This window comes from Choloepus didactylus, chromosome 13 (genome assembly GCF_015220235.1).
Source record: "Choloepus didactylus isolate mChoDid1 chromosome 13, mChoDid1.pri, whole genome shotgun sequence".
Taxonomy (NCBI): domain Eukaryota; kingdom Metazoa; phylum Chordata; class Mammalia; order Pilosa; family Megalonychidae; genus Choloepus; species Choloepus didactylus.
This window is the reverse complement of record NC_051319.1, coordinates 52,272,007-52,298,464: the sequence shown is the minus strand read 5'-3', so window position 1 is coordinate 52,298,464 and position 26,458 is coordinate 52,272,007. Positions and strand designations below refer to the sequence as shown.

Genomic DNA, 26,458 nt, shown 5'->3' with positions numbered 1-26,458 from the left:
TGAAAGAGGTTGATGAATTTATTATTTCAAAGGGAAAAATAACAAAGCAAAAAATATGAGTATTTTAAGTTTACTTTCTTCAGATTATCTGTTATTAAAAAAGATGCATTGGCAGCAACAACACGCCATATGAGTCTTTAGAAATAAAACTTTAGTGATACTGAGCTTCTTAATGGACCAAGAGTTGGGAAAGTAGTTGCTGTTCTTCTGCTCTTAACTACTTGTATAACTTTAGCAAGTCACTTCATTCTCTTTAACTTCATTTTTCTTATCTGCAAAATGATGGGGCTGGGTTAGATAATCTTCATGGTTCTGTTTATAGTAATTTAATTCTCTGAATCAATGAAATATTGCAAATATCTAAAAGAAGTCAGTAAAATCTGTTGTTTTTCATTAAGTTGGCCTCTGAACTGTCACCTAGAAGGAATATCTTAAACCACAAACCAACAAGTGACAATATTGGGGACAACAGTGAAACAATGTGTAACAATTTAAATTACATTTAAAAAATATCCTTCTTGAGTGTGTATGAAAATCTTTAACTGCATTGACTGTTTCAACCTGACTTGAAAAAAGCAATTAGATCAATGGTAATATTTTAAATAGAGATATCTCTAGTAGCATTACTATACCACACACGCACACACACACACACACACACAAATAAAACAATAGGACCTTCTGTTATTAGTCATTGTGGGATTCAGTTATTTTCTAATGCCACTGCAAAGCATGTGTAATCAGGAGAAGAATGTCTGCTTCAAAACCTACTAGAAAAACTATGGCAATTGGAATGTTAGGAAGTTCTATCTCTGAAGGCTCGGAGAACAAGGGTTCTTTTAGAACTTTATATAAAAAAGTGTTTCTCCGGTGAGGTTCCTGGTTTATCTATCTCAAAATCACCTGGGATATTAACTTGCACACCCTCAGACCCCACCCAGATGTATGGAATTAAAAACTCTGGAGATTGGGTGTTTTAACAAGCATACCTGGTGAAAGGTGTGGGAAACGACTTTAAAACCACAGGTCTAGAAAGGTACTCGGTGGAAAAACCTTTGCAGAAAATGCTAAAATGGCCCTCAGAGCAAAGGGAATCTTAAAAGTCCTTACAAATGAGAAAAGTCACTTTGTATTAATTTATTAGGATCCAGCTAGGAATGAGATTTATTAGATCACTTTATTAGAATAAAAAGGGGCACAGGCCAGGGCATGTGCCTCAAGCTTGACATAGTAGAAATGGTAGAGTGTAGTAGTTATGAGCATGGGCTCTCAAGACAGACTGGCCTGGGGTTGATCTTGCTTCTGCTTAACTCCAGGCAAGAATGCAAGCTGGAATATTAGCACAGATGCTTAGTGTTGCTTCAACTGTATCTCCCAGTACCACATGGTAGGCTCTAAATAAATATTTATTAAATGTTTCCTTAGTTTCCTATTGCTGCTGTAACAAATTGCCACAAAGTTAGTGGCTTAAAACAACACACATTTATTATCTTGCAGTTCTGGTGGTCAGAGTCTACAATGGGTTGGCAATGTTGTGTTTCTTCTGGACCTCTACAGGAGAATGTTTCCTTGCTTTTTCCTTCTAGAGGCTGACTGTATGGTCCCTTCATCCATCTTCAAAGCCATCAATCTAGCATCTTCAGTTCTCTCTCTCTGACTTCTGCTGCTGTCATCTTGTCTCCTTTTCCTCCTCTGACCCTTGTGCCTCCCTCTTATAAGAACCCTGTGACTACATTGGGCACACCCAGAAAATCCAGAATAATCTCCCTATGTTAAGATCTTTAACTTAATCACATCTGTACATATCATATCTCTTTTGCCACATAAGGTAAACATATTTACAGGCTCTGGGGATTAGGACATCTTTGGATGTGGATATCTTTGTAGGGAGCATTATTCTGTGTACTGCAAGGTAGTCAAGCAGAAGTTTATTAACCCCTATACACCTTGGCTTTATCTTCTGTAAGATGGAGTTTCTGTAAGGATTAAGTGAGATAACGAGTGTAAAGTACTTTGGACAGTACCTTAAATGTACAATAATTGTAAGAAATTATTATGCCTTCTGGTTAGTCTAGAAGGAAGCTACTTATAAGGAAGTGACTAAAATATACTAAACTCTTATTTATTTCCCTCTAGCTGATACTTCATTACCAGGTGTATAAATTTAAATCAAGAGAACTTGGGAAAGTTTTAAAGGGCTCCAATATCAGCCAGCATCTAGTGAAGGAAACAGAACAATTATAGGAATTTTAGAGAGAAGGGAGTTAAATACAGGACTTGGATATATCCGAAACCATTGGGAGGACTGAGGGGTGGGAGTCAGGGGCAGCCAGTGCGTTTCAGAACACACTGCTATAGCAGAGATCTAAAGACCGGCAAGCTGCTGCTCTGTTAAACGCAAGTGCCTTTCCGCCCCCATAAATCTGGAGACTAGAAATTGAAACTCTGAGTCCAGACGCCACCTGCCTCTTGACTCTCAGTCTCTGAGACCTTGTTTGCCAGTTGAAACAGATGCAGAAAGATGGTCTTGATCTCACTCCCATATTCCAAATCAAATGTAAGTGCATTCAATTGCCGGAGCCCAAGTTGTGTACAGAACCTTGGCTTCAAGGGAGTTGGGGAAATGTAGATCTCAGTTTTCCAGCTTCTGCTGTGGGAAGGCACAGAGAGACAAGAGTGGCTACTAGGCAACAGTCAACCATAACCAGGCCAGGCCCTCTCCAGCACCTTGCTATTTGAAACTACAGTTGATTCTCATTATTCATGGTAGGTTGATGATTTCCACTGCTTTATTTATTTAAATATGTGAAGATGTCTTCTTAACCTCATATGTTAGAAACACATTATTATTGAACAGAAAGCACTGGTTTTTCAGTATAAAATAAAGTACAGGCTTAGAACACTGCAACCAAATGGCAGAACCCCCTGTAGAACACCTGGGGCTGGATTGGGCCCAGATATGAACAGTCTCCATTGCGTCTCCTCCATGGTGGTGTGTTTGGAAAGTCCTAGCAAATTTGGCTCTGTGCCGAGCAATTGAGGGGTGTATTTTTTTCCCTGTGAATTGAATGAAACACTCCTTGGCAGACCCACCCATGGAAGGCCCCAGGAACAGCTGGGTGGAATTAAATGGCATTTATTCCTGTATTGGTTATGGCCAGGAGCCAGGAATTCTGCACCCAAGACACATGCAGCCCACAGCCCACATGAGCAGTGGTATTGATTGTGGCTGGAGCTCACTCTCACTGTGGAAAGAATATGAATGATGAATTTTTCTATTAAAAAAATTCCTGAAGGATATGGAAGAACTGTTTACTTTTTACTCTGTACCTAGGGTTTCTGTTACCTATGCAGTTCTCATGTGTCTACACAGGAAAGTGGAGAATTGCACAATTATGCGAGGGATTCAGATGACTCACAGCTAATTTGGTCAAAATGTCCACAAGGATCTGCTCTCAGATTCACTAAGTAATTATCTAGTGAATTCATGTGACATTTTGAACATTGGACTTAGAATCAGAATACTTGATTTAAATAAATTTTATTATAGTGGCATATTTATAATAGGAAATTTGTCATTTTAAACACTGAATGGCATTTATTGCTTTTACAATGTGGTGTTACCATCACCACCATCCATTAACCAATCTTTTCTATCACCCCAAACTGAAACTCTGTCCACATTAAGCAATATCTCCCCATTCCTCTTTTCCCCCAGCCCCTGGTAACCTTTAATCTACCTTCTGTCTCTATAAAGTAAATTCTTCTAGATATTTCATATAAGTGGAATCTTGGAATATTTGCCCTTTTTTTTTTTTTTTAATCATCATTTTATTGAGATATATTCACATACCACGCAGTCATACAAAACAAATTGTACTTTCGATTGTTTACAGTACCATTACATAGTTGTACATTCATCACCTAAATCAATCCCTGACACCTTCATTAGCACACACACAAAAATAACAAGAATAATAATTAGAGTGAAAAAGAGCAATTGAAGTAAAAAAGAACACTGGGTACCTTTGTCTGTTTGTTTCCTTCCCCTACTTTTCTACACATCCATCCATAAACTAGACAAAGTGGAGTGTGGTCCTTATGGCTTTCCCAATCCCACTGTCACCCCTCATAAGCTACATTTTTATACAACTGTCTTCGAGATTCATGGGTTCTGGGTTGTAGTTTAATAGTTTCAGGTATCCACCACCAGCTACCCCAATTCTTTAGAACCTAAAAAAGGTTGTCTAAAGTGTGCGTAAGAGTGCCCACCAGAGTGATCTCTCGGCTCGTTTTGGAATCTCTCTGCCACTGAAGCTTATTTCATTTCCTTTCACATCCCCCTTTTGGTCAAGAAGATGTTCTCCATCCCACGATGCCGGGTCTACATTCCTCCCCAGGAGTCATATTCCACGTTGCCAGGGAGATTCACTTCCCTGGGTGTCTGATCCCACGTAGTGGGGAGGGCAGTGATTTCACCTTTCAAGTTGGCTTAGCCAGAGAGAGAGGGCCACATCTGAGCAACAAAGAGGCATTCAGGAGGAGACTCTTAGGCACAAATACAGGGAGGCCTAGCCTCTCCTTTGCAGCAACCGTCTTCCCAAGGGTAAAACTTATGGTAGAGGGCTCAACCCATCAAACCACCAGTCCCCTATGTCTGTGGTCATGTTAGCAACCATGGAGGTGGGGTAGGCGAATACCCCTGCATTCTCCACAGGCTCCTCAAGGGGGCACTACATCTTTTTTTTTTTTTCCTTGTTTGTCTTTTTTCTTTTTTTTTTTTTTTTAACTTTCCCTTCTTTTTTAAATCAACTGTATGAAAAAAAAAGTTAAAAAGAAAACAAACATACAATAAAAGAACATTTCAAAGAGACCATAACAAGGGAGTAAGAAAAAGACAACTAACCTAAGATAACTGCTTAACTTCCAACATGTTCCTACTTTACCCCAAGAAAGTTACATAATATAGCAACATTTCAGTGAACTTGTTCCTACTACATCCATCAGAAATTAACAGACCATAGTCATTTCTGGGCATCCCCAGAACGTTAAATAGCTTATCTGTTCTTCTTGGATTATTGTTCCCCCTTCCTTAATTGCTCTCTACTGCTAGTTCCCCTACATTCTACATTATAAACCATTTGTTTTACATTTTTCAAAGTTCACATTAGTGGTAGCATATAATATTTCTCTTTTTGTGCCTGGCTTATTTCGCTCAGCATTATGTCTTCAAGGTTCATCCATGTTGTCATATGTTTCACCAGATCGTTCCTTCTTACTGCCGCGTAGTATTCCATCGTGTGTATATACCACATTTTATTTATCCACTCATCTGTTGAAGGACATTTGGGTTGTTTCCATCTCTTGGCAATTGTGAATAATGCTGCTATGAACATTGGCGTGCAGATATCTGTTCGTGTCACTGCTTTCCGATCTTCCGGGTATATACCGAGAAGTGCAATCGCTGGATCGAATGGTAGCTCTATATCTAGTTTTCTAAGGAACTGCCAGACTGACTTCCAGAGTGGCTGAACCATTATACAGTCCCACCAACAATGAATAAGAGTTCCAATTTCTCCACATCCCCTCCAGCATTTGTAGTTTCCTGTTTGTTTAATGGCAGCCATTCTAACCGGTGTTAGATGGTATCTCATTGTGGTCTTAATTTGCATCTCTCTAATAGCTAGTGAAGCTGAACATTTTTTCATGTGTTTCTTGGCCATTTGTATTTCCTCTTCAGAGAACTGTCTTTTCATATCTTTTGCCCATTTTATAATTGGGCTGTCTGTACTATTGTCATTGAGTTGTAGGATTTCTTTGTATATGCAAGATATCAGTCTTTTGTCAGATACATGGTTTCCAAAAATTTTTTCCCATTGAGTTGGCTGCCTCTTTACCTTTTTGAGAAATTCCTTTGAGGTGCAGAAACTTCTAAACTTGAGGAGTTCCCATTTATCTATTTTCTCTTTTGTTGCTTGTGCTTTGGGTGTAAAGTCTAGGAAGTGGCCTCCTAATACAAGGTCTTGAAGATGTTTTCCTACATTATCTTCTAGGAGTTTTATGGTACTTTCTTTTATATTGAGATCTTTGGTCCATTTTGAGTTAATTTTTGTGTAGGGGGTGAGGTAGGGGTCCTCCTTCATTCTTTTGGATATGGATATCCAACTCTCCCAGCCCCATTTGTTGAAAAGACCATTATGGCTCAGTTCGGTGACTTTGGGGGCCTTATCAAAGATCAGTCGGCCATAGATCTGAGGGTCTATCTCTGAATTCTCAATTTGATTCCATTGATCTATATGTCTATCTTTGTGCCAGTACCATGCTGTTTTGGCAACTGTGGCTTTATAATAAGCTTCAAAGTCAGGGAGTGTAAGTCCTCCCACTTCGTTTTTCTTTTTTAGAGTGTCTTTAGCAATTCGAGGCATCTTCCCTTTCCAAATAAATTTGATAACTAGCTTTTCCAAGTCTGCAAAGTAGGTTGTTGGAATTTTGATTGGGATTGCATTGAATCTGTAGATGAGTTTGGGTAGAATTGACATCTTAATGACATTTAGCCTTCCTATCCATGAACATGGAATATTTTTCCATCTTTTAAGGTCCCCTTCTATTTCTTTTAGTAGAGTTATGTAGTTTTCTTTGTATAGGTCTTTTACATCTTTGGTTAAGTTTATTCCTAGGTACTTGATTTTTTTAGTTGCTATTGAAAATGGTATCTTTTTCTTGAGTGTCTCTTCAGTTTGTTCATTTCTAGCATATAGAAACATTACTGACTTATGTGCATTAATCTTGTATCCCGCTACTTTGCTAAATTTGTTTATTAGCTCTAGTAGGTGTATCGTTGATTTCTCAGGGTTTTCTAGATATAAGATCATATCATCTGCTTCTTTTCGGCCGGAACCGCCATCTTGCAGTAATTTGCCAAAATGACGAACACAAAGGGAAAGAGGAGAGGCACCCGCTATATGTTTTCTAGGCCTTTTAGAAAACATGGAGTTGTTCCTTTGGCCACGTATATGCGAATCTACAAGAAAGGTGATATTGTAGACATCAAGGGAATGGGCACTGTTCAAAAAGGAATGCCTCACAAATGTTACCATGGCAAAACTGGAAGAGTCTACAATGTTACCCAGCATGCTGTTGGTATCGTTGTAAACAAACAAGTGAAGGGCAAGATTCTTGCCAAGAGAATTAATGTACGTATTGAGCATATTAAACACTCTAAGAGCCGAGATAGCTTCTTAAAGCGTGTGAAGGAAAATGATCAGAAAAAAAAGGAAGCCAAAGAGAAAGGTACCTGGGTTCAACTGAAGCGCCAGCCTGCTCCACCCAGAGAAGCACACTTTGTGAGAACCAATGGAAAAGAGCCTGAGCTACTGGAGCCCATTCCCTATGAATTCATGGCATAAAAGGTGTAAAAAAGAAATAAAAGACTTGTGGATCATAAAAAAAAAAAAAAAAAAAAAAAAAAAAAAAAAAAAAAAAGATCATATCATCTGCAAACAATGACAGTTTTACTTCTTCTTTTCCAATTTGGATGCCTTTTATTTCTTTGTCTTTCCGGATTGCCCTGGCTAGCACTTCCAGCACAATGTTGAATAACAGTGGTGACAGCGGGCATCCTTGTCTTGTTCCTGATCTTAGAGGGAAGGCTTTCAGTCTCTCACCATTGAGTACTATGCTGGCTGTGGGTTTTTCATATATGCTCTTTATCATGTTGAGGAAGTTTCCTTCAATTCCTACCTTTTGAAGTGTTTTTATCAAAAAGGGATGTTGGATTTTGTCAAATGCTTTTTCAGCATCTATTGAGATGATCAATTGATTTTTCCCTTTCGAGTTTTTAATGTGTTGTAATACATTGATTGTTTTTCTTATGTTGAACCATCCTTGCATGCCTGGAATGAACCCCACTTGGTCATGGTGTATGATTTTTTTAATGTGTCTTTGGATTCGATTTGCAAGTATTTTGTTGAGGATTTTTGCATCTATATTCATTAGGGAGATTGGCCAGTAGTTTTCCTTTTTTGTAGCATCTTTGCCTGGTTTTGGTATTAGATTGATGTTAGCTTCATAAAATGAGTTAGGTAGTGTTCCATTTTTTTCAATGTTTTGAAAGAGTTTGAGTAAGATTGGTGTCAGTTCTTTCTGGAAAGTTTGGTAGAATTCCCCTGTGAAGCCATCTGGCCCTGGGCATTTATTTGTGGGAAGATTTTTGATGACTGATTGGATCTCTTTGCTTGTGATGGGTTGGTTGAGGTCTTCTATTTCTTCTCTGGTCAGTCTAGGTTGTTCATATGTTTCCAGGAAGTTGTCCATTTCTTCTACATTATCCAGTTTGTTGCCATACAGTTGTTCATAATATCCTCTTATAATTTTTTTAATTTCTTCAGGATCTGCAGTTATGTCACCTTTTTCATTCATTATTTTGTTTATATGGGTCTTCTCTCTTTTTGATTTTGTCAGTCTAGCTAGGGGCTTGTCAATCTTGTTGATCTTCTCAAAGAACCAACTTTTGGTGATATTTATCCTCTCTATTTTTTTTTGTTCTCTATGTCATTTATTTCTGCTTTAATCCTTGTTATTTCTTTTCTTGTACTTGGTTTAGGATTGGTTTGCTGTTCATTTTCTAGCTTCTTCAGTTGATCCATTAGTTCTTTGATTTTGGCTCTTTCTTCCTTTTTAATATATGCGTTTAGTGCTATAAATTTCCCCCTTAGCACTGCTTTTGCTGCATCCCATAGGTTTTGGTATGTTGTGTTCTCATTTTCATTCGTCTCTATATATTTAGCAATTTCTCTTGCTATTTCTTCTTTAACCCACTGATTGTTTAGGAGTGTGTTGTTTAACCTCCAGGTATTTGTGAATTTTCTAAGTCTCTGATGGTTATTGACTTCTAATTGTATTCCATTGTGGTCAGAGAATGTGCTTTGAATAATTTCAATCTTTTTAAATTTATTGAGGCTTGTTTTATGTCCCAGCATATGATCTATTCTGGAGAAAGTTCCGTGAGCACTAGAAAAGTATGTGTATCCTGGTGATTTGGGATGTAATGTCCTGTAGATGTCTGTTAAATCTAATTCATTTATCAGATTGTTTAGGTTTTCAGTTTCCTTATTGGTCTTCTGTCTGGTTGATCTATCTATAGGAGAGAGTGATGTGTTGAAGTCTCCCACAATTATTGTGGAAACATCAATTGCTTCCTTTAGTTTTGCCAGTGTTTCTCTCATGTATTTTGTGGCACCTTGATTGGGTGCATAGACATTTACGATTGTTATTTCTTCTTGCTGAATTGCCCCTTTTATTAGTATGTAGTGGCCTTCTTTGTCTCTCAAAACATCCCTGCATTTGAAGTCTATTTTATCTGAGATTAATATTGCTACACCTGCTTTCTTTTGGCTGTAGCTTGCATGAAATATTTTTTTCCATCCTTTCACTTTCAGTTTCTTTGTGTCCCTGTGTCTAAGATGAGTCTCTTGTATGCAACATATTGATGGTTCATTTTTTTTGATCCATTCTGCGAATCTATATCTTTTAATTGGGGAGTTTAATCCATTTACATTCAACGTTAAAACCGTGAAGGCATTTCTTGAATCGGCCATCTTATCCTTTGGATTATGTTTGCCATATTTTTCCCTCTCTCTATTAATATCCTTTATTGTACCCATACCGAATCTCTTTAGTACTGAACCTTTCTCCGAGTCTCTCTGTCCTGTCTTTGTTTCTCTGTCTGTAGGGCTCCCTTTAGTATCTCCAGTAGGGCAGGTCTCTTGTTAGCAAATTCTCTCAGCATTTCTTTGTCTGTGAAAAATTTAAGCTCTCCCTCAAATTTGAAGGAGAGCTTTGCTGGATAAAGTATTCTTGGCTGGAAATTCCTCTCACTCAGAATTTTAAATATATCGTGCCACTGCCTTCTTGCCTCCATGGTGGCTGCTGAGTAGTCACTACTTAGTCTTATGCTGTTTCCTTTGTATGTGGTGAATTGCTTTTCTCTTGCTGCTTTCAGAACTTGCTCCTTCTCTTCTATGTTTGACAGTGTGATCAGTATATGTCTCGGAGTGGGTTTTTTTGGATTTATTCTATTTGGAGTTCGCTGAGCATTTATGATTTGTGTATTTATGTTGTTTAGAAGATTTGGGAAGTTTTCCCCAACAATTTGTTTGAATACTCTTCCTAGACCTTTACCCTTTTCTTCCCCTTCTGGGACACCAATGAGTCTTATATTCAGATGTTTCATATTATCTATCATATCCCTGAGGTCCATTTCGAGTTTTTCAATTTTTTTCCCCATTCTTTCTTTTATGCTTTCATTTTCCATTCTGTCATCTTCCAGGTCACTGATTCGTTGTTCAACTTCCTCTAGTCTTGTACTATGAGTGTCCAGAATCTTTTTAATTTGGTCAACAGTTTCTTTAATTTCCATAAGATCATCCATTTTTTTATTTAGTCTTGCAATGTCTTCTTTATGCTTTTCTAGGGTCTTCTTGATTTCCTTCATATCCCGTACTATGGTCTCATTGTTCATCTTTAGTTCTTTGAGTAGCTGCTCTAGGTGCTGTGTCTCTTCTGGTCTTTTGATTTGGGTGCTTGGGCTTGGGTTATCCATATCGTCTGGTTTTTTCATATGCTTTATAATTTTCTGTTGTTTTTGGCCTCGTGGCATTTGCTGAACTTGATAGGGTTCTTTTAGGGTTTGTAGACCTATTGAAGTCCTTATCTCTAATTTATCAGATCTACAGCTTCGTGGAGTACACTTTCTCTAACTAACCAGCAGGTGGCGTCCACGAGCTACCTGTTCTCCACAAGCCAGATCTCCCCTGCTTAGCCTTTTTGGTGATTGGGGGAGTGAGTCTTGTGGGGCCCAATTGGTGTACCAAGCTTGCGTGTGTAGTTGGTGTTGCCTGCCCTGTATGTGGGGCGTGTTTCTGGGCAGTCAGGGAGGGGGGGGTGGCCCTAACAATCAAATCTCCCTGATGATCCTAGAGTTTTAAAGCTGCTGCAATAGTCTAATCCTTCAGTTCAGTCCTGCCACAGTTTGTCTCTGCCACTGACCCACAAGTCTTTGGTATTGGCGTATGGCTCCTGAGACTTGCAAGTGGGCCCCTCTTCCAGGCTGTGCACCCCGGGTCCTCTGTTGAGGGATGACTGTGCTATGTCACAGGTGAGTGCCGTCCCCCCAGGGCAGTTCTGGGCTGCTGGGCTGTGTAGGGAGGCTCCCAGTCTGCTCAAATGATGGCTGAATGGGGCTTTGTTAATTCACACTGCTCCACCTTCCCAGCTCTGGGACATTCAGCTGAGGTTGCAGGGAAGGCTAATGTCCACGCCCAGTTTTGTGGTGTGTGCCTGTTATTTGAAGCACTTCCGTCACACTGGGTTGTCTGGGGCAGCTCTGGGCTATGGGGCTGGCGATGGGCAGGAGTGTTTCCTGTCCACCAGGATGGTGGCTGTGAGCGGACACCCCCCTTTTCTTGGGAAGTTGTGTTGTTTAGTGAATTTTCTCAGCCACTGGATTATTGCCTTTTGTCTCAGAGCTCTCTTAGTTCTGCTCTTGACTTGACGTGCCCAAATTGCAATTCTTTGAAGCTTTCTGTATTGAGCTTCTTAGAGTAATTGTTTTAGAAAAAGCAAAAAGGATTTAAAAAAAAAAAAAAAAGAAAAAAAAAAACGGCCCTCCTCAGAGATCTAATGGGTTATTGAAATGCTAATAGACAAAGCAACCAGGGCCATTAAGGAAAGGTGCACAGGGCAGAGAGATCAGCTTTGCTTCGGGATTTGCATATGCGCCTCAAGGCCTGAGCTCCGCCCTTCCCCTTTCTGTGTTCACCAGAACTCCAAAAATCCTCTGCTTTTATTTTGGAGTTTTTCGTGTTGTTTTTTTTCTATGCCTGTCTCCTCTCTGCTGGGCTGGCTGCTCTCAGAGTCTCTGGTGTCTGGTCTCAGTCTATCTATGGTTGGAGTTTGAATCAGTAGAATGAGTTTCCGATAAGAGCAGCCACTGCAGTTCTCCCTTCTCCTTCCCGGAGCTGACAGCCCCTCCTCCCCCGGGACTGAGCCTGGCAGGGAGGGGCGCGGGTCCCCTGGCCGCAAAAACTTACAGATTTCGCTGATCTCAGCAGTTCCACGTTTTCATGAGTGTTGTATGAAGTATGCCCAAAGACAGATTGCTCTGTGGTGTCCAGTCCACGCCGTTCCTGGCTTTTTACCTACTTTCCTGGAGGAGTAACTAAAACTTACAGCTCACCAGTCTGCCATCTTGCCCCGCCTCCATATTTGCCCTTTTGTGTCTGGCTTATTTCACCTAGCATAATGTTTTCAGGGTTTATCCATGTTGTAGCTATATTGTAAATTTATTTCTTTTTAAGGATGAATATTATTCCATTGTGTGTAGATACCATGTTTTGTTTATCCGTTCATTTGTTGATGGGCATGCGGGTTTTTTCCAGCTTTGGGATATTGGGAATAATGCTGTATGAACATTGGTGTACAAGTACCTGTTTCGGTCCCTGCTTTCGAGTCTTTTGAGTATATACCTAGTAGTGGGATTGACAGGTCACATGGTAATTCTATATTTAACCTCTTGAGGAACTGCCAAATTATTTTCCGCAGTGGCTGCTCCATTTTCCATTCCTACCAGTAGTGCACAAGGGTTCCAATTTCTCTACATCCTTGCCAATGCTGGTTATTTTCCTTTTTTTTTTTTTTAGTAATAGCCATCCAAGTGAGAATACTTGAATTTCAAAAGATAATATTACAAAAACAAAACTTTTCCTCAAATTAATCTGTAAATTCATCTGGAGAATTAAATGTGCTAAAATAGTTGAGACTGTTTTCGGAAAAAAAGGGATTTATGAAATGGGTACCAGTCTTACCAGATGAAAACATTTTATAAAGTTATATGACTTAAATGATATCATGGTAGGTGAGAAGATACATTTGCATGAATAAAGCAGAATTTTCAAAGAGCCCAAAATAAGACTCATATATTTCATGGGAATTTAGTATATAATAAATTTTGTAATCCAAATCAGTGAAGAAGGTATGGATTATTCGGAGTGTTGAGGAATTTGGAAAAAGATTAAGTTTCAGCCTTACCTCCCAGTATATACCAGTCCCCTACCACCACCAAAATCCAGATGGATTAAAAATCTTAACATTAAAAAATCTATAAGACTTTGTTACTCACACTTCCTTCATCCAGTGTATGGACAGATGAGTAGAAAAATGGGGACAAAAAGTAATGAATAATAAGGAGGGATGGAGGAGGGGATGGGATGTTTTGGATGTTCTTTTTACTTTAATTTTTACTCTTATTTTTTTATGTGGTAATGAAAATGTTCAAAAATTAATTATGGTGATAAATGCACAAAAATATAATGGTACTGTGAACAACTGATTGCACACTTTGGATGATTGTATGGTATGTGAATATATCTCAATAAAATTGAATTTTAAAAATCTATAAGAAACTAGAATTAAATATAGGTGAAATGGTGTTTGTTCTTGATGTAAGGGTGGAGAAGCCTTTCTAAGCCCAATCCTAAACTCTGGCATCATAACAGAAAAGATGGCTTCATTTTATTCCCTGAAAAACTACAATGGACAGTCCATGAAAAAAAGAAATACAAAGCCCTATATACATATAAAAATATGTTCATCCTTATAGTTAAGGAAATGCAAATTAAGCATGAAGGAAATTCTTTTTTGCCTAATCAGGCAACACTTAAATTTTCAAAACAGCTAGTCTTGGTGAAAGAGTGAGGAAAGAAGAGCGACTTTGTCTTCCTTCTATCCTACCCCTGCAACAGGTAACCATTGGTACTATTTTATGTTTATCATTAGAGTTTTTTTGTATTTCCCAAGCAAAGATAATCATAGATTCTTATTTTTCTCTCCTTTTTTTACAAACTTTGGCATATTATATATATTGACCTTCACCCTGCTGTTTTTTTTTTTCTCTTTCTCTTAGGTTTTGGAGAACTTCCATCAGTATATAAAGATTTATACTCATTCTTTTATTCAGTGATATTATTCCGTTGTTTGAAGGTACCATAATTTCTTTAGTCACAATTGTTTTATATTTGGATTGTCTCCAAATCTTTTCTACAAAAAATTGCCTTTTACATATCTAAAGGGTTAGTATTCAAAATTTTCAAGCACAAGTACATAATGGACACCAGCATTTCAGGATGGATACTTGCCATGAAGTATATGTGTGTCTTACGTGTATTTTCCAGTAAAATATTAGTCCTACAGAATCTTTTTTGCATGCAATCAAGTATGTCTGTCGTATGCATTCTCAGAAGCAGAATTCCTGGGTTAAAGGATATATACATTTAAAATATTAATAGATACTGCCAAATTGTCCTCCATAGGCATTATTACAATTTACTGTTGGCTCCTTATGAGGGTGACTGTTTCCCTACGGCCTTGCCAACAGAGTGTGTTTATCAAACTTTTGGATTTTTGTTGATACGATAGCTGAAAAATTGTATCTCAGGACAGTTTTAATTTTTATTTCTCTTCATATGAGTGAAGATGAACAATCTGTCATGTTTAAGGGACAATTGTGGTATTTCCCCCCAGTAATTGGATACTTACATCCTCTGCCTATCATTCTGTGTTATTCTATATGGTGATAGAATTTTTTTTCTTATTGATTTCTAGGAGCTCTTATACACTAGGGATACTAGCTTGTTGTCTATAATATGACTTCCAATTTCCCCCTTAGTGTAGCAATTAATTATCTTTTGGCCAAAATGGGACTCTTGGCATTGGTGATGTTGTCTGACTATTCTACTTTAGTATAATGCTGTCTTTCCTTTTGTTGCTTCCTAGCTGTCATGTTGTATTTTTTTTTTTTCATTCTTTTTTCTCTTTCTTTTGTCTCTCTACCTTCTTTGACTCCTCCTCCTCCTCTGTGGAAGAAATGGAGATGTCCTTATATAGATAGTAATGATGGTGGTGAATACACAAATATGTGACTATACAGGGAACCATCAGTTGTTTATTTAGGACGGAATGTATGGTATGTGAACAAAACCATCTTTAAAAAAAATGGGTTGATGCAGAAACCTTGAGGACACTATATTGAGTGAAATAAGTCAGACGCATAAGGACAGATATTGTAGGGTCTCACTGATACGAACTAATTATAATATGTAAACTCATAGACATGAAATATAAGTTACCAGGATATAGAACGAGGCTAAAGAATGGGGAGCGCTTGCTTATTATGAGCAGAATGTTCAACTAGGTTGAACTGAAGTGTTTGGAAATGGACAGTGGTGATGGTAGCACGTTGCGAGAATAACTAACAGTGCTGAATGGTGTGTGAATGTGGTGGAAAGGGGAAGCTTAGAGTCACGTATGTCACCAGAAAGAAAGTTGGAGGTTAGAAGATGGGAATGTATAAAACAGTGAACCTTGTGGTGGACAATGTCCATGATTAACTGTAGAAATATTAGAAATCTCTTTCATGAACTAGAACAGATGTATGACACTATAACTAGAAATTAATAATAGAGGTGCATATAGAGAAAAAATGCACCTATTGCAAACTATATACTACAGTTAGTATTTTAACATTCTTTCATCAACAGTAACAAATGTACTATACCAATACTATGAGTCAGTAATGGGGGGGGTGGTTAGGGGTAGGGGAAAATTTGAGTTTCCTTTTTTTGTCTTTATGTCTTTTCTGGAGTAATGAAAATGTTCTAAAAATTCAGAATAATTAATTGTGGTGATGAATGCACAGCTCAATGATGGTACCATGGGCAATAGATTGTACACTTTGGATCTTTGGATAATTGTATGGTATATGAACAGTCTCAATTAAAAAAAAAATTAATTACTGAGCTTTTTTGTTGCCACCTTCTATTTTGCACCTAAGGTGAGTGTCTCACTTGCCTCCTTCGAGTTCAGGCTTTGCTAGCCACCACATCCGTGGGCAATAAAACATGTGCAGGATTTCAAGATGCTGTGACCTCACTCTCTGCTGTTTAACTTTTGGGACATACAGCTCCACAATTCTAAAGATGACCTGTTTTCCAGAGTCTCTCTGGTTGTTCATCTTATTTTTCTCTGTGTCTTACTTAGCATCTTCATGACAGGAAAACTACCAGCCAAACAAGCCCTAAGAACCGTTCTGTGCAGAGCTTTGAAACATGATTTAGAAATGCAAAAGCCAGTTGTTTATTTTGGATCAAGTCAGCAGATTGTCAGGCTCAAGGCAATATATGTAAAAGAGCTCTTTGGAAGTTAAATGTGTTTTATTATAATAGCAAGCGTTTTAATCTTTTCTAACCCATAGGCAACTGAAGTATTTTTCTGCAGCCGGGCAGGAACAGGAGACATTTTCAAATAAATTATCTCTTACTACACTCTAGAGACACTGGTTCATGCTGCTGCATAGAAACTTGCAAGGAAAGCCTATGTGATGAATTCTTAAAGAAGAAAGAAAAAGAAAATGGAAAGAGTCTTTCCTAATGCAGTAGTCATCTGGATAAAAGGTTTGGGTGAAATAGTTTTTACATTTAGGCCCTAGACACCTTTTACAACCTGGATTCATAATGGTTGGTAAATACTCTGGTAGAAATAAAAAACTGAAATCAGTGGGAAAATGTCAATTTCTCACTTAATGGCATTTTGAAATGTCTGTTTAACAGAGGCTTAAAATGTGGCTACTCTACTGTACATCCTGTGTAGCAAGAAGACAGCCCACGGCCCAGCTGAGATTTTTTTTTTTTAATTAAATTCAGTTTTATTGAAATACATTCACACACCATACAATCATCCAGGGTATACAATCCACTGTCCACAGTATGATAACATAGTTGTGCATTCATCACCACAATCTATCTCTGAATATTTTCCTTGCATCAGAAAGAACCAGAACAAGAATAAAAAATAAAAGTGAAAAAAAAACACCCAAATCATCCCTCCATCCCACCCCATTTGTCCTTTAGTTTTTATCCCCATTTTTCTACTCATCCATACACTAGATAAAGGGGGTGTGATCCACAAGGTCTTCACAATCACACTGTCACCCCTTGTAATCTACATTATTATATAATTGTCTTCAGGAGTCCAGACTGCTGGGTTGGAGTTTGGTAGTTTCAGGTATTTACTTCTAGCTATTCCAATATATTAAAACCTAAGAGGTGTTATCTATATAGTGCATAAGAACGTCCACCAGAGTGACCTCTCGACTCCATTTGAAATCTCTCAGCCACTGAAACTATTTCGTCTCATTTTGCATCCCCCTTTTGGTCAAGAAGATACTCTCAGTCCCACGATGCCGGGTCCACATTCATCCCCGGGAGTCATATTCTGCATTGCCAGGGAGATTTACAACCCTGGGAGTCGGGTCCCACATAGAGGGGAGGGCAGCGAGTTCACCTGTTGAGATGGCTCAGTTAGAGAGAGAGAGGGCCACGTCTGAGCAACAAAGAGGTACTCAGGGAGAGACTCTTAGGCACAATTATATGCAAGTTTAGCCTCTCCTTTGCAGTAACAAGCTTCATAAGGGCAAGTCCTATGATCGAGGGCTCAGCACATCAAACTGCCAGTCCCAATGTTTGTGACAACATCAACACCAGTCCAGGTGAGGATGCCCAACACATCCGCACCTTCCCCCAGATCCTCGGGGCTGGGGAGGGGGAGGCTGTAAATATATTTTTTATTATCTGCCCAAATTACTCTGGGATGTGTCACTATTTCACTCCAGCCTATACTAACCTACCGTATCTCACCTCCTATTCCAAGTTCCATGCAATTGTGGTGTTTGAACAAATCGACTGTAGGGTTGTACTGTTTAGAAAATTTAGATCCTGTACCAAATAGATATCTCTTCCCTTGGTCTCATGTGGAAGTTGAAGTTTTAAAACACAGTCAGTTTCAACCTTTACCCTTTGGCCTGGCTTGCCCTGGTCTTAACCAGACCTGCTTCATTCATATCACTAATTGAAGTCTGGGCTCTTTTTCAGCTTTTTTTTTTTTTTTTTAACAGTGGCTGTATGCACTAATACTGACATTCATATCTGCCAAGCTCTAGCTCTGAGTTTCAGGTGTCTCAGAGATGTGCATTGTTCCAGAGACCAATCAGGTTATACGCTAGGGGATCACCAGCTGAGATTTTGTGCTCCTGTGTTTTAGTCTTCCTGCTGCTGTCAGACTACCAGCTCATTAGTATTTAAATCAGCCCATAAATATTTCCTGGAAATTCACAGTTGCTTAAGCTTCACCACTATTCATCTCCTTGTTCTCCCTCTTTAGTCTTGCTTACGCCTTTGATTTTTAGACTGCTACATTGCAGGAGGGTGGATTTCATTACATATTAGTCTTACTGGTGAAAAAGGAAAGGATGAAAACGGAAAGGAGGAAGTCCTGTTAAAGGATAATGAGACAGAGAGAGAGGATGTAGAAAGAAATTTTACTTCATTTCCTTTGTACAAATAAAATTATCTAATGATGGACCAAGGAAGTCTGTATAAAATAAGAACAACCCACAAGTGTATGCCAAGGCAATTCGACCTGAATGAATGTTTCTTTCCCATACTCTTTAAAAGCTTTGAAATGGACCCAAAATATTTCATTGGGGGCAGGCCCTGGATGTTCCCGCTGGGGAGATGGTTGCGTGATTACAAAACCTCTTCTGTTCAACATGAGAACTGTATTTCTAATTATAAAATAATGATGACAGAGAGGGGCCAGTTCCATCGTGACATTCTGTATGGTTCTTAGCATTCTGCCCGAGTTCAACACTAATATCCACATAAAATGCCAACAGCCAGTTTTTACAAAGGAGTGAGAATAAAATTTAACCAATGGCAAATAAGATAAAAGTAAATATGTATTTCATTGAACTTAAAGTTCCATTGATTTAGGACGATTATTTCATATACCTCCTAAGAAAGAAAAAAAATGCTACCATTTAAACAAGGGCACGCCACTGATTGTAAGTACATCACAGTTTCAGAGATGTGAAAAACTGTGTGCCCAAGAATCAATGAAATATGTTAATTTAAAAAACAGATTATTCTGCAAGGAATAAAGATTATTTGGGGGCTATATGATTTGAAAATGTTGATAATAGTGCGACTCCCTTTATCAGAAGAATCCACTCCAAAAAGCAATGACTTTTCCAATATCATATCCCTGAGAGAGGTGAGAAGCATAGAGAAGCAAAACTCCTGAGACAGGCCCTGAGAGTTTCTCTAGGATGCGGGACACTGCTGGGGGGCTGTCATTTACAGTCTCATGTCATTTGAGCCTGTGTTCCAAAGGTCGTCTAGGAATAAACTTCAGAATAAATAGAAAGACCTCCCAGACCCAGGCAATTAAGCTATAATTTTGGGGTAGGAAGTACCCAATCTTATAATTTATAAATTTTAGACAACTTAACCTAGCATTCAAGGCCCTTCAAAATCTGGTCTCAAACTAGTTTTTGAGTTCCCCTCACCTTCTACTTTTCTATATGGAAACCATATTTCCACCAAATTGATTTATTATATTTTCTTAAGCATGCCTGCAGTGAGTTATCTCAATTCCCTCTTTTGGCGCTACTAACATTTTGGGTTAGATAATTCGTTGTTGTGGGGAGCCATCTCATGCATTGTCACCACATTCCAGGCCTCTCCCCACTACATGCCAGCAGCATCACCCACCCCAGCTGTGATAGTCAAACATGTCTCCAGACATTGCCCAGTGTCTGCAGGGTGGGGAGAGGGTGGGGGACCAAATCGCCACTGGTTGAGAACTGCTGCTTCTACCATGCTGGCACAGTGCAGAGTGTGACTCTTGGCAGCAAATGTACATGAGCTTGAACCCTAGCTCTCTGGAGTGGACGTCTAAATTTTGTGGTCACTTGGCATCCATTCCCCATTCCTAACAGCACTCCATTTTTCTTTTGAGGGATAATCTTTTCTCCACTGTCCATAGACTTAATGGGCCTCTAAGTCTTAGAGAGAGTGTCTTGCTGATCTCTCTCCAAGGGCTGGGCATGTGAAACACAGCTCGGCCAATCCAAGACTTTGTCCTAAGACTTTGATTGCCTTGAGCAGAGTGATGACAAGGATAGGAAAAAAATGGTGGGGTGAATTGACTCCTAGGTGGTTGGCTGAGTAATTCCTGCTTCCCTTCATTCTATCCTAATTCCTGTCCTTTTTCTTATTTGGTTTTCTAGACTCCCATCATCTCTATAAAGTACCCAATATCTCTCCAATAAATTTTCTTTTTGGTTAAATATTCCAGAGTTGTTTTTTGCTGCTTGCATGCAAAGTCACCCAATTGAGGCACTGCTATTGACTAGCTTTGTGCTTTGAAGAAGTCTCAGCATTGCCAAACCTCTGTTTCTCTTCTGTAAATTGAAAATAAAAGCTGTTTCCCTTTTGATTTGGCATAAGATGCCCTCTCCATGATCTCTGCCTCTCTAAATCCTCTTGTTTGTTAGGCCAGATTCTGGGCTAAGTCCTAGAGATGAATGAGATACTGCCTCTGTCCTTATGGGTCTCACTTTCTTTCTCTGACAAAATTAATGGCAGAACCCAGACAACAAAGAAAGCAGAAAAGCCATTTGGAGTAGAAACAGTACCACCAGGTCAACTGGCATTGGCTGAAGTTGGCCTTTGTCGTCAGCATGCCTAGATTTCACTTCATTTTTTGCTTAGTCCTTGCTGATGGTCCTCCCTCCCTCCTTTTTACTGCAGAATGCAGGGCTGAGAGGGAAAAGAAGGCCCCTGTCAAGCAGCTTTATGCAGCCATTATTCTGTACCCCCAGCCTGGAGAAAGCTGCTGAAGTGTCTGAGATTCTGCAGTACTGATAGGTTAGCAAATGCAGCAAATAAAAGAATTCAAGGTCAGCATTTTCTGTTTCTCATCTGGCAGAACGAGGTCAGGTACTTCTTTGAATAATTCAGTTCCAGTGGCTGTGAAATACAAAGACAAAGAGACAAAGAAGGGAGGGTTTTCCAGAAAGGTTAGGCACAAGGTGGGTTTAAGTTTTCAGCTTTTGTTGTGGGAGAGGAACGTTCCCCTCATCCCAGGCTTCACGTTTTCAGAGTGGGGAAAAGAATCTTGGTGAAAAGCTCTTTTGTATGCCTGTGCTCCCTGCACTGAAGTGCCAGGTGCTGAACTTGTTTCCCAAGGGAATCAGAATGTCATTGTCATCAGGGTTTACAGCCATTAGTCCCGATTCTTAGTATTTGTCATTGAGGGAAACTGAACCTGGGAACAGATGAAAGAGATTGTTGTACAAACAGATGAAAGAAATGGGTGCTCTGGCGATCAGGGCTTAAGTGTGGGTCTCTAAGAACCAAGGTTTGGGCCAGATGGCAACCTCAGCCTCGAGGATTTCAAGTTCCTTTGTCTCTCCCAGCAATCCTGTGCCAGATCCCTTTGAATTGAGGGATCACCTCTGTCTGTACCTTCTGTTTTTAACTCTCCAGAGGTACATTTTTCAGTCTTTTTCCTTGTAACAAATTATATAATGAATCTCATTCCTGGCTAATGAAGCAAGGGGTAACAATTATTAGAGAGAGCTGGGCCCCAGGACAAAACCACCCCTGCTGGGTGACCCCTCTTTTGGTATACTACTAAGCACAAAAAACTCTGCCATCTGTGGATTGGTTCCTTTTCTAAATGTTTAATGAAAGATTGAAAGCTTTCCCTGGGCAGAAGAAAACTGACACCTCAGTCCAAATCCCAGATTTTCCACTAGACACCTTGAACTGGATACTCCACAGTGTTTTCGAAATCAACAGGTACAAAGATGAGTTATAACCTTCACCAATACACTTCTCATTTTCATGTTTCCCCTCTCTTGATGAATGGCCCCTACGTTCACCTAGTGGCCTAATCTAGACCCCTGGGAGTCATCCTTGATTCCTCCCTCTCTACACACCCCATCCCTCCTAACATTCCATAGGTCACAAAGGCCTGCATTTCTCTCAAAACCATCATCTGCTTCTTAGCCCTACTGCTACTCCCTTGTTTCAGGACTCATCATCTCTCACCCGGGCTCTGAAAATAGCTTTTTGGCTAGTATCCAATTCTCCATCTTGTTTTCCTCCATTTAATCTTCAAACTGCTGCACAAGTGATCTTTCTAAAATGTAAACCTGATCACATCTCTTACTGTCTGATGCCTCATTACTCATCCAGTGAGTAATGCAATTCCCTGGCATTGCATATGAATGGATTCCTTTCTATTCTCAGATTTATTTTCTGCCACTCCATCTTTTGTACCAAGCACTCTGGCATGCAAAGCTATTTGAAGTTTCCTAATTGGTCCATGGCTTTTTACACCTCCATACCTTTATGCATGCTCTTTATTCATTCATTTCATAAACATTTTCTAAGCACCTAGCAAATATGCCAGACAGTCTTCAAAACTCTAGAAATACAGTATTGAGCAAGACAGACAAAGATCCTGTATCTTGGGTCTTCCAGTGAGGGGACAAAGTCCATTAGCCTCAAATAATATGAATAAATTCAAAGTCCCTTTCTGTAACATTTCACCCTCAAATCCCAGACTCCTCTTCAGGTTAAACACTGACTGTTTTTAGGAGTTTGGTGTGTATCCTTCTATACTGTTTGTTTGCATTTTCAGATATGCAAATGTACATACAGAAATACATAATTCATTGACATAAATAATATCGTAAAATATTCTGCAATGTCTTTATTTTATCCAGCAATATGCATTGAAGTTATTTCCATGTCAGCATTAATAAATAAATAAATCTCTTTCCTTTACCCATAAAGTGTTCGAAGGACATCTGTTCTTTCTTGCCAGCACCTTGATATTCCTTTGGAAAACCACCACCTACTCTTTTGGCTCATATGGCTGAAAACCTCACCCACTCCCTTCAGGAGCAGGACCATGATCCACACTGGGCCAATCAGCCAATCAGTGTCACAGTGAATGGATCGGGAGTGGATGTGTGCCCAGTCTGGGCCAATGAAAGACATCCCTGAGAAATTTGCTGGTTGCTCAGCTGATGGTAACTCAGGTTTCCTCCTGCTCCCATGTCCACAACTTTTGAGCTTGGAATGTTCTAGGAACCACTTCCATCCCTTGTGGAAGTCTTCTCCAATGAGTACCTTGTGAGCTGGTTTCATCTTACAATCTGATTCTATGTGTTTCACATGTTTTAAGCACTCTTCCTAATTTATGCCTTGTAGAGAACATCACTTCCTGTTTTCCAGGACTGTTTTAGATTTTCAAAACTAATTCTTCTATCTCTTGTGTTATATGGCACCTTGCATATTGCCTTGTAATTATCTATTTACTTATCTGCCTCTGGACTGAACTCCTTATAGACAGAGATAGTAACAAATTATCTGTCTGTCTGGCATTTGATAGTCACCCATAAATGTTTATTGAATAAACATTTCGTAAATAACAAGTTGCTGTTGCACTCACCCATCTCTAGCTAGTCCAAGAGACTCTAGTGGCTTTCACAGTACAATGTATTTCTACCACCATGTGATGGATTAATTATTAAATTATATTTAAATTAAACATAAATTATTAAATTGTTGTTCAGCAAACATATATTCCCCTACCTGGACGCCATGAAAGGAGTATATTTCTTCTTTATACTTGGCCATGTGACCTTCTTTGACCCATGGGATATTGGTGGACAAGATGTGAGCAGAGGCTTTACATGTGCTTGGGTCTGATGTCTCCTTCCCCTGTTTGTCACCACGAGAAGAACTTGCCTCAGATAGCTGCTGGTCCAAGGAGGATGAGAGATGTGGAGCAGATCTGGGTCTAACCAACGGCTTGGAGCCCAGACCAGCCTAGATAAGCTGAACTGCAGTTTACTGGCAGATGCATGAATGAGAAGTAGATGCTTATTGTTGTCTGCCACTGAGTTTTCAGGGGTTTGTGATATAACTTTATTGTGGCAATAGCTGACTAAGACACATGTAAATAAGACTCACCTGGGTGCTTGTTATGAATGAGATTTCTGAGCCCCACCCTAGACCTAACAACTGATCATCTCTGAGGTAGTTTCAGAAATCTATATTTTAACAAGATAACCAGGAGATCCTTATGCTCACTGACATTTAAAAAACATTGGACTACAGCATTTATCACCAGGCTATTTTCAGTGACATAGAAAGAGCATAGGTTAGCACCCAGAGAACCGCTACATTTATCTACAAAAAACTGTTTCCAGAGATTTGGGGCTGTGAAGAAGTCAAGGGACAAGATTTTCTCACATAATCATTTAATTAAAGGGGTGGGAACTGAAAAACTTAAAGGCTTCTTGAGATGATTTATAAACAAAGCATTGCTCAAAAGCTGTCCTTTCAGGCAAGTTTATACCCCCAGTCAAAATTTGAATAAGTGAAAACTAATTGGCCTGTAGAACATCACTGACAGTACAATATTAATTTGTTAAATATGTTTACTAAGTTTTTACTACATACCAGGCATTCTGGAAGACACTGAAAATTAAATATGCCTAAGATAGTGTTCTTATCCAAAGAGCTTCCAGTCTAGTTTTCTGAGTTCCCTCTATGTGCAGAGGTGAGTGTTTGGGAGTTTCAAAGACAAGGGCTATAGGGGATGCCATTCTTGCCTTCCAAACATTTGCATGGGATGATTTCTATCATTTCTTTAGGCACCCACTCACTTTTCTGTCTGACCATTTGGCCTCCCTGGGTTCCATCTTGATTCCTTTGCCAAGGAGAGAAGTCTTTTCAGCAGGTGACGAGATAAGACAATTTTTCTCTACAACCTGAATTCACATCAGCACCCTTGCCCCAGCTTCTTTCCTGAGTGTATTGCATATGCTGAGAAATCCCACCACTCAGCTCTTGTGCTGGTGATCAGGACTCCTGGGCTTGGGTTTTGCAGTCCCATGTGGCATACAAATCCTATCTGGGCAGGGCCATAGGTCATGAACAAGAAATATTATGAGGAAGCAGTATTATAATCACCCCTTAGGTCATGTAATTCATGCTTTGAGAAAACATTTGAGTAGCAGACAAAATAAGAGCATTGAAATCTACAGGGAGTCTCACCCAGTAATATGCTGCAGAAGCAAGTATTGATTTGTATTATTTGCTCAACTGAAGCTTATCTCCTAACTTCAGAGAATGGGTTGCTAAAATAACCTTTGGTCACTGATAACATAGAGCACACAATGTACTTACTATCCCCCTAACAATATATCATCATGTACCTAGCAAATTGCCCTGTGACTTTTTTTCATATTACTCATCCAAACCACAGGCTTTGCCCTGTGAGACTTACCTTCTAAAGAGACAGCTGGATTCACATAAAAATGATGTCAACTTTTTCATCTTGTACAGACAATTCCTAAGGGCATCAAACACCATGAAAAGTAAGCTTTTATAGGACAAGAATTGTGCCTTTAATATATTATTTTCTACTTGGGGTGCCCATAAAAAAACATAGCAACTGTTAAATAGGCGTAAGCAGTAAGCTTGTGGGCTCAGCATCTTTGTAATTCTAATGCCATAAGTTGGTAACATTTGGTAGGTCCTAGAGCTCTATTTTCATCACTGAGAAGCCCTATGACTGAGCTTTTAAGAACTCCCAGTGGCGATCCAAATGGCAGGACTTAAGGAAGCTCGCATTCCCTGCTGGATCTGCTTGGATGATGGTTTAGAATTGGAATCACCACAGTCATTTGTCCTCTGTGGCAGATACTCTTTGTGCCCCACCCAGATTCCCCTGTTCTGGGCTGCAGCTCCCACCCCACATTCATTGTGAGTGCTGGCTACTAACAGTGGCTCACAGCTGCACCTTTCTTTGGACAACTGCCCTTAGTCAAGGGGAGTGTGTACTAATTTCCTAGGGCTGTTGTAACAAATGACCACATACTGGGTGACTTAAAACAATAGAAATTTTTTCTTTCATATTTCTGGAAGCTAGGCATCCAAAATCAAGGTGTCAGCAGTGCATGCTCTCTCAGAAGGCTCTAGGAAATGATCCTTCCTTGACTCTTCCAGTTTCTGGCAGTTATTGGCAATCTTTGGCATTCCTTGGCTTGTGGCAGCTAACTCCAGTCTCTGCCTCTGACCTCACATGGTCATCTCCCTCTATGTCCTTGTCTTCACCTGGAGTTCTCGTCTCTGTGTCTGTCTCTGTGTTTCTTCTCTTTTTCTAAGGATACCAGTCATTGGATATCAGGCCCACCCTGATCTAGTATGACCTCATTTTAATATGATTACATCTGCAAAGACCCAATTTCCAAACAAGGCCATATTCACAGCTACCAGGGGTTAGGACTTCAACATATCTTTTTGGGGGACACATTTCAACCATGAACACAGCCATCTTATCCTGAGAAGCTAAGGAAGTTATGGTCTTCTTTCTCTTGGAGGGTGGCCTGTGGCCAATGACTGACTAATTAGGTATAGTATAAAAGCCCAGATCCCTTGCCTGGAGGCAAGACAAACTATCTGGTACAATTCTTGCTCTC

General features: G+C 39.5%; 1 protein-coding gene and 1 long non-coding RNA gene across 2 annotated transcripts; one reads left to right on the top strand and one right to left on the bottom strand.

Annotated features, from left to right (window-relative positions):
* LOC119508161 lies at positions 1-25,456 on the bottom strand. Its single transcript, XR_005211413.1, has 2 exons — positions 25,264-25,456; positions 1-272 (listed from the first exon to the last, which is right to left on the bottom strand). It is a non-coding gene; the product is annotated as an uncharacterized LOC119508161 (long non-coding RNA).
* Positions 6,870-7,481, top strand: LOC119508159 (60S ribosomal protein L21). The gene has a single exon (XM_037801672.1). It carries the CDS (start codon positions 6,924-6,926, stop codon positions 7,404-7,406), a length of 483 nt encoding a protein of 160 aa, XP_037657600.1. The 5' UTR covers positions 6,870-6,923; the 3' UTR covers positions 7,407-7,481.
* Positions 25,457-26,458: the final 1,002 nt, after the last annotated feature.

Bases quoted from the DNA above. Each gene is read 5' to 3' on its own strand.
- LOC119508159 (XM_037801672.1), top strand. From the start codon at position 6,924: ATGACGAACACAAAGGGAAAGAGGAGAGGCACCCGCTATATGTTTTCT.